The sequence below is a fragment of the Urtica dioica genome, chromosome 8, assembly GCF_054948205.1.
Source record: "Urtica dioica subsp. dioica isolate 48M chromosome 8, U.dioica_male_clone48M_v1_H2, whole genome shotgun sequence".
In the NCBI taxonomy this organism is placed as follows: Eukaryota; Viridiplantae; Streptophyta; class Magnoliopsida; order Rosales; family Urticaceae; genus Urtica; species Urtica dioica.
In genome coordinates this window covers 31,613,009-31,621,699 of record NC_142763.1, presented here as the reverse complement: position 1 = coordinate 31,621,699, position 8,691 = coordinate 31,613,009, and the positions used below count along the sequence as shown (strand labels likewise).

The 8,691-nt window shown below is 39.2% G+C and overlaps 1 protein-coding gene across 1 annotated transcript; it reads left to right on the top strand.

Moving 5' to 3' along the window:
• The first annotated feature begins 1,727 nt into the window (after positions 1 to 1,727).
• Positions 1,728 to 5,389, top strand: LOC149389213 (cysteine proteinase mucunain-like). Its single transcript, XM_089623199.1, has 5 exons — positions 1,728 to 2,269; positions 3,015 to 3,250; positions 3,347 to 3,487; positions 4,177 to 4,632; positions 5,141 to 5,389. The coding sequence occupies exons 1-5, from the start codon at positions 1,783 to 1,785 to the stop codon at positions 5,234 to 5,236; spliced, it is 1,416 nt and encodes a 471-aa protein (XP_089479325.1). The 5' UTR covers positions 1,728 to 1,782; the 3' UTR covers positions 5,237 to 5,389.
• The last annotated feature ends 3,302 nt before the right edge of the window (positions 5,390 to 8,691 follow it).

Below are 8,691 nucleotides of genomic sequence, written 5' to 3'. Positions count from 1 at the left end.
TTCAATTGGTAAACTCACTAATCGGTGTGAGGGTGGAGTTCGGTCCCCCGAAAACAATTTGATATTGGGTCGTCGAGCCCAATAGCTATTAAAGTCCATTTCTATGAAATGATTTAAGAACTTAATAATTGACATATAAGTATTGTTACTTGTTAATTATTGTCGTACACCTCTAAAAAGTCATTTGGGCCCAGCCCAGATGTATTTACGAGCTCAGGGCACCTATACTGAAGATCATGACGAAGTCGAAGTCAGCGCAGGAGATGCAATCTCGCCTTGCAACTCGGAGAGTTGATAATTTCTACCAAACCCATTCAAACGAGGAAACGACGTGGCAGAAGAAGAGGCAATGAAGGACGAAGTCGCCAACACGTGTCTCCAGGGATATCGCATCTTCCTATGGTATAAATTCTCTCTTTCAGAGAAGATTTGTACGTTCTTTTTTCCTATTATCACATTCACTTCTCTCTCTCTCTCTCTCTCTCTCTCTCTCTCTCTCTCAACTTGTAACTTTGAGCTTGTTAGTTGCTTCCAAACTGATTGAGTTCAACCAGTGTCCTCGAGATCAGATACTCAATAAAATCAGTTGTTTCCAAGTTTAGTTATCTAAATTATTTTACGACATTTTCTTTCTGAGATCCACAAAATAAATAAATTGAAATAAACACACTAATCTTATTTTGTTTTATTCGTGATTGTTGAGATACGGAAACGACATCAACAATCGGTATAAAATTTATATAAGATACCAATTGAAATATCAAATAAAAGCTTAATATCGATGTATGGGTATTTTAAGGAGAGCTTAAATCTAGTAGATTAGCGCATAACTACGATGAAAACTGTGGGTATAGAGTCCGACCCTCCTTCATAAAATGATATTGGGTCGTCAAACCCAATAACTTATGAAGTCTATTAAGCATAAACGACTTGTGAAACAGCCATACGACAAAAAAAATATTTGTAGTTTATTGTTTGTCGTCGTAAACGTCTAAGGAATCATTTGGGCTTGACCTATATCTCATTACGAACACATACCATCTTCATCGGGAATCGTCACGAAGCCGAAGTCAGTGTGGAGATGCGATCTTGCCTTGTAACCCCAGAGATTTGACGACTTCTATAGAACTATTTCAACTGAGTAATGCGATATGGCATAACGGGAGGCAATGAAAGACAAAATAGCTTGCACATGTTTCCGAAGATGTCGCATCTCGTAGTAGTATACATTCATTCTTGAACCGTCGAGCTCGACCTCTTGTAATTGTAATTGAGATTGGAATTAATAATTATTATTATTCCCGTTTATTTCATCATTATTTATCGTATAATTTATATTCATTTTCTACGACGACTTTCTGCGATCCACAATTGAAGGTAAAATCGAATCAAATATCTTGAAATCCCTCTTTTATTTTATTCGTGATTGTTAGGCATAAATAAAAATCATATTCGATTAATAAAATATGTTTTAAGTTTTAACCAAGAGTGTACTTACGTCATATTTTTCTAAGGTTATTACGTGGCGAATTATAATTTGTAAGAGTGTATAGCACACCAATAAAGCGATAGACGCGCACACAACAAAACAAAACCGAGAACATTCCAAATTAGCCAATCATAATCCACGCTTGCTCCAACCGAAAGCCAAAGGGAACCTAATATCTCTTTCTCTCTCAACTCAAAATCACTATAAATACGCACACGAATATCACCGCATTGAATACATCAATCACATCATAAAAACAAAAGAGAAAATCCCCAATTTCGTCTCTTTCAATAATGGCGACGAATCTTCTTCGAGCCTCGGTGGCTCTCCTCGGCTTTCTGTTCCTCCTACACCTCACTCTCGCTTCGCCGGACATGTCGATAATCTCCTACGATGCCGACCACGGCGTCGGGACTCGGAGGACCGAGAAAGAGGTCCGAGCCATGTACGAGTCGTGGCTCGTCACTCACGGCAAGGCCTACAATGCCCTAGGAGAGAAAGATAGGCGATTCGAGGTCTTCAAGGACAACCTAATGTTCGTCGACGAGCATAACCGCGTGAACCGGTCCTACCGAGTCGGCCTGAACCGATTCGCCGATCTCACCAACGACGAGTTCAGAGCGACGTACTTGGGAGTCAAGATCGGCGATCGGAGGAAAAGATTGTCCTCGCCGAAGGTAAGCGACCGGTACGCTTTCAGAGCCGGTGAGGATTTGCCGGTTTCCGTCGATTGGCGGGAAAAAGGAGCTGTATCGCCGGTCAAAGATCAAGGCCAGTGCGGTGAGTTCTTTATTTATTTCTTAAAATGACTGTTTAAGGTTGTTTTTGATCGGGAAAATCGTTCAATTTGTTCAATTCGATTATACATCGTATTATCGTAAATTCACTTTTTTTATACTTTATTATTATTACTATTCTTATATAATAATCGTAATTATATTCATCGTAACTTGACTTGAATAAGAATATTCTTACGAGTTTACAGTTTGGCTTTTGATTCTAGTTTGTATAAATTTAGTTTGTTGACTTTTTTTATATTTTTATTTTTTATATTCAAGTTGGCCTTAACTTAAAAAAAATACTAACATCTGTATAAAAAAAGGGTCGTGTATGAAATAATTTTATCAATTTATAAATAAAATAATGTTTTCATTTTACTTCAATTGATAAATATTAATTTATCATTATTATAAAATGTTTTAAGTTAGAGGACAACAATAAACTTTTAATTATAGAATGTGTTTGATTATTGTTGACTTTTAATTATAGAATGTTTTAAGCTGTTATGTTTTACTTTTACATCTCGAAATTCTATATTTAATAATTAAAAAAAAAAACTAAACCGAAATGAGTAAAATTACATAATTTCTAATTTTAGAGTGTAGTTCTTTCCGACTCTTGACACTGATTGAAAATAAGTTCATAAGCTTTAAAGCAATGTCTTTACACCCTTTTTATTTTATTTTATAATATGTATCAATTATTGCACCTAAACTAACGTGATGGGCTGGTTTAAAAATTGAAGGGAGTTGCTGGGCATTCTCAACCATTGGTGCTGTAGAAGGAATTAATAAAATCGTAACAGGAGATCTGATCACTCTTTCCGAGCAAGAGCTCGTCGATTGCGACACGTCATACAACCAGGGATGCAATGGCGGCCTTATGGACTACGCCTTCCAATTCATCATCGACAATGGTGGCGTTGACTCTTCAGAGGATTACCCTTACACCGCCAACGACGGTCAATGCGATCAATACAGGGTCTTAAAACACGCATTCACTTTTTTTTTTTGGTTACATTGTTAGATATTTCTTTCAGCAATTTAATTTGAACATGGAATCTGATTTTTTGTGCAGAAAAACGCTCGGGTTGTGACCATTGATTCGTACGAAGACGTGCCGGTGAATGACGAGGAGTCGTTGAAGAAGGCCGTTGCAAATCAGCCTGTTAGTGTTGCCATAGAAGCTGGTGGCAGGGCATTCCAACTTTACCAATCGGTAACAAGTCTAAATTCACAGCTATAGTAACTGCATAAGAAATCCTATAAAGTTTTTATTATACAACTAAATGATCAGATATAAAACAAATCGTGTCATTTCTCCGAATAAAAAATCATGTCAAGGATTCAAAACACGCTGTCAAGTTTTTCTAAGCAGTGAAGCACTGTATCAGTTGTAATTCTGAAAGTACCAGCTGAAGCACTGTAACTTTTATAAAAACTCTTATCAGTTTCCATGTCTTTTCAACGTGGAATTCCCAGCAGTAATTATGACTAGCATGAACATATTTAATTTACAAATATTTAGCGATATAAATCACAAAAACATGAGCATTTGCATTTTATCCAACGTTTTGTAAATTTTTCGTAAATAGTCATAAATGTCTCGCAAATAACCAAAAGTATGACGTAACCAACATTATTTACACATATTTACTAGAAATTTACTATGTGTAAATAGATTTACGTGACTATTTACAAAAAATTAACGAAACGTTGACTATTTAAAAATTTTAACTTTTCATATGGCTAAATAACCCATTGGACCCTTTAATTTATTGTCTGAGTTTTTTTCTTTTTTATCTACTATATTCTTAGACTTTAAAAGTCACATTTTTTTAGAACCTTTGAGAAATTCGTTAACTAGTGTTTTTTTACCTACATTTTTGTTTTATTTTCAAATTTCAGGGAGTGTTCAGCGGAGAATGTGGAACGGAGCTAGACCACGGCGTGGTGGCGGTCGGCTACGGCAGTGAAAACGGACAAGACTATTGGGTGGTGAGGAACTCATGGGGGCCCAGGTGGGGCGAGGGCGGGTACATCAGGATGGAGCGAAACACGGTGGGGTCCACGACGGGGAAATGCGGGATCGCGATGGAGCCGTCTTACCCGGTGAAGACGGGGGCGAACCCTCCCAACCCGGGGCTAAGCCCGCCCTCTCCCCCGGCCCAGCCGCCGACCCAGTGCGACGACTACTACTCGTGCCCGCCGAGCACCACTTGCTGCTGCGTCTACAAATACGCCAACTACTGCTTCGCCTGGGGCTGCTGCCCCCTCGAGTCTGCCACCTGCTGCGACGACGACAACACCTGCTGCCCGCACGACTACCCCGTCTGCGATCTCGCCGCCGGGACTTGCCGCACGGTAATTTCAGTTTTTGTCTTTTAGAATCATGGACAAAAATAATATGCCTTTTGTCCTAAAACCGAATCAAATTATTTGCAAAACTCAAAACTTTGTGTAAAATTTTTGTCATTAATTTTCAGGATAAACAGTAAGAGAAACAAATTAAATTTAGGTTAGAAAAAAAAATAAATAAATAAAGTATTGAGGAGGCTTATTAAGTCTCTGGTGAGTCTTAAGAGGCTCCGTACCTATGGGCCCTATATATATATCTACAGATTTTGGAACATAAGTTTCCACAACTTAGATATATGCAAGACTATTTCATAGTATTTTTTTTTTTTTTTTATATACTAGCAAAATTATGCATATAGTAGACAGAATTATAGTTAAAACTGTAGAGAGAATTACAATAAAAGCTTGTACGTGGTATTTCAAAACTGGTTTTCCTTGATAAGAATGTGATTTTTTTCCCCAAGAGTTTGTTGTTGATCTGTGTGTGTGTGTGTTTTTTTTTTTTTTTCAACAGAGCAAGTACAATCCGTTTGGAGTGAAGGCATTGACACGAGCTCCAGCGAGAGGGCCTCATTTTCCCCAGCGCTCCACACCGGTCGCAGTGGCTTGATATTTGCTGTGAGGGCGAGAACGCGGTTTGCGTTGTCTTCTATATTTCACATGAATCTGTTGCTTTGCTGTAAATAAATAACCTAATAAGAAACCTTATCAAGTACTATTTCCCATTTTAAATTCAATCTCCATGAAATTGTACATACAAAAACTCCCATGGAATAATCTCAAAAGTTACATGTATTGCTTTCGAATTTTTCTTTTTGTTAAGTTATGCTCGCGGAAAAAAACACAAATCAGCGAAAAACCAAACACAGACGAAGATCAAACCAGATCTACGAAATAACTTGCGCAGGAAGTAATCTTCCTCTGAGAGCGCCAAGAACAGAAATCAGAAAGAAAAGAGACAAAGGCACACGAATTTATACTGGTTCGGATTCAAATCGAATCCTAATCCAGTCGGAGCTCGAGAGAGTCCCTTTTTTGTCGATCCACTATCTTCAAACAATGTACAAGAAACTCGATTACAGATGAACACACTCAAACCCTCAGAAGAACCTTCGTCTTCACGCTAGCTTGAAGAATCTTGCGATCTCGCTGAGTACTCTCGAAATCTTCTGTGATCTCTCACCCTCACTTGATCGCTCAACCTTTCTCTCGATTTCTCTCAGTACAGAACAATGAATTAGTACTCACACAACTATCCAGGCTAGTGTTTATATACACACTGCTCTGGTTACAAACAAGCCTAGATACATCATTACCGCCTAACAAACTTTAGATCAACTCCGCAGCTCTCTCCAGCTCGCTCCAAATCGCTCAGCTCGCTCCAGCTCGCTCAGCTCAGATAAGATCTAACAAACTCCAACTATTCTCATGCCACGTGGAAGATGACGAGGCATCTAGAAACCACAAATCTCCACCTTGCTGAGACATCTTCATGTAGCTTGTTCCTTCTCATCCTGAACTTCATTCATTAGTGGATCAACACATTTCTTTACTCTCGAGCTCCATTTGCTGATCTTCAGTTCTTGATCAGCCTCAACAAGTTTAAGGCTTCCTCAAACTTGTTTGCTGGCACTACCTTGGTGAACACGTCTGCTTGATTCACTTCTGTAGCTATCTTCTTCACTTCAACTAGCTTGTCACTGATAACATCTTTTATGAAATGGAGCCTCACATCAATGTGCTTTGTCCTTTCATGAAAGACGCTGTTCTTTGGTAGATGTATTGCACTTTGTGAGTCACAATACACTGCCACATCAACATCTGACAAGCCTAGTTCTCTGGTGAACCCCTTGAGCCATAGAGCCTCTTTTATAGCTTCAGTGAGAGCTATGTATTCTGCTTCAGTGGTGGATAGAGCAACAACATGCTGAAGGTTTGTCTTCCAGCTGACTGTGTTTCCTCCAATGGTGAACACGTATCCAGTAAGTGACCTTCTCTTATCCAGATCACCTGCATAATCAGCATCACAAAAACTCATCACAGAGAAATTTTGTTCTTTATTAGCTTTGTAAACAAGTTTGAGTTTCAGACGTCCCTTTAAGTACTTAATCAAGCACTTTGCAGCTTGCCAATGAGCTCTTGATGGCTTGCTCATAAACCTGCTTATGAGGCTCACTCCATATGCTATATCCGGTCTGGTACAGATCATAGCATACATGCAACTGCCCACACAGCTTGAGTATGGAAGATTCTTCATGAACTTCATCTCAGTATCCTCTTCATGCTTTAGAACAGACTTAAGCTTGAAATGAGCTCCAATTGGGACTCTAGAAGTTTTGGACTCTTGTTGGCCAAAGAGTTCAACAACCTTCCTGAGATAACCTTCTTGAGATAGAGTTAAGGTCTTATTCACTCTATCTCTTGATATGTCCATTCCAAGAATTCTTGATGCAGGACCTAAGTCCTTCATTTCAAATTCTCTCTTTAGCTGAGCCTTCATCTTTTGAATCTCTGTCTTGTCCTTACAAGCCACTAACATGTCATCTACATATATCAGTAGATACATAAAAGAGCCATTTTTCAGTCTGGTCAGGTAGACACAGCTGTCATAACTGCTCCTGTTGAATCCTTGTTTGAGCATAAACTCATCAAACCTCAGGTACCACTGCCTAGGCGATTGCTTCAAGCCATACAGTGATTTTTTTAGAAGACAAACTTTTCATGTTGCATCTTCTTCAAAACCTTCTGGTTGCTGCATGTAGATCTCTTCTTCAAGGTTCCCATGTAAGAAAGCTGTTTTGACATCAAGCTGCTCCAGCTCAAGGTCAAACATGGCAGCAGCACTTAGGATTACTCTTATAGAGGTATGCTTGACCACTGGAGAGAACACTTCATGGTAGTCAACTCATTCTATCTGAGAATAACCCTTGGCCACCAATCTTGCTTTAAATCTAGGCTTCTCAATATCAGGGATCCTTGTTTGTGTTTGAACACCCATTTGCAGCCTACTACACGCTTACTTTCAGGACGCTTCACCAGAATCTATGTGTTGTTTTTCTTGAGGGATTCAATCTCTTCACACATGGCTTGATGCCATGACTTCCAGTGTTCACTTTTCTGAGCCTCCTTGTAATGTTTTGGCTCATCTTCTATCAGCTCTGAGGTGTTCAACGCAAAGGCTATGAAGTCTGCCTGTGCATATCTTGCAGGTTGAGTGGTCACTCTTCTGGTCCTGTCTCTGGCAAGAAGGTAGTCACTCAGATCCTCAGCAGCATTGTCTTCAAAATCTTCATCTTGTTCATGACTTCTCTGCTCATTTGAATCACATCTCTCTTCAGCTTCACCCTGATTTTGATCAGATGCTCCACCTTGATCTGGATCTGGTGCTCCACCTTGATCTGGATCACTTGGGATGTTCTGAAGTTCAACCTGTTGGTTATCTGTATTTCTACATGTCTGATCAAGTCCTTGACTTGTCTGATTCAAACAGTCATTCTTATAGAACATATGCTCATTGAAAACAATATCTCTGCTTATGACAACACGTTTATCTTCTATCAACCAGATCCTATACCCTTTAACACCCTCAGGGTATCCTAAGAAGATACCTTTCTTTGCCCTAGGGTTCAACTTTCCCTGACTAGCACGAACATAAGCTATACAACCAAAAGGTTTCAAATGACTGTAAATAGTCTTATGTTTTGACCATACCTGTTCAGGAACTTTGAAATCTAGGCTTGAGTTTGGTGATCTGTTGATCAGATAACAAGCTGTTGATGCAGCTTCAGCCCAGAACTTTTGGCTCAATCCAGAATCTGCTAGCATACACCTCACTTTCTCCATGATGGTTCTATTGAACCTTTCTGCCACTCCATTCTGCTGTGGGGTATAGGCACATGTGTGCTTTCTTGAAATGCCATGCTCTTCACATAATTTATCAAATTCAGTGTTGCAGAACTCCAGTCCATTGTCAGTTCTGAGTCTCTTCACCTTTCTACCTGTCTGATTCTCAACTAAAGTTTTCCAGGACACAAACTTGCCAAAAGACTCATCTTTTGTTTTCAG

Excerpts from the sequence above, each read along its gene's own strand:
- LOC149389213 (XM_089623199.1), top strand. The coding sequence starts at position 1,783 with ATGGCGACGAATCTTCTTCGAGCCTCGGTGGCTCTCCTCGGCTTTCTG. Across the intron at positions 2,270-3,014 it reads CAAAGATCAAGGCCAGTGCG|GGAGTTGCTGGGCATTCTCA; the intron begins GTGAGTTCTTTA and ends TAAAAATTGAAG. Across the intron at positions 3,251-3,346 it reads GTCAATGCGATCAATACAGG|AAAAACGCTCGGGTTGTGAC; the intron begins GTCTTAAAACAC and ends TTTTTTGTGCAG.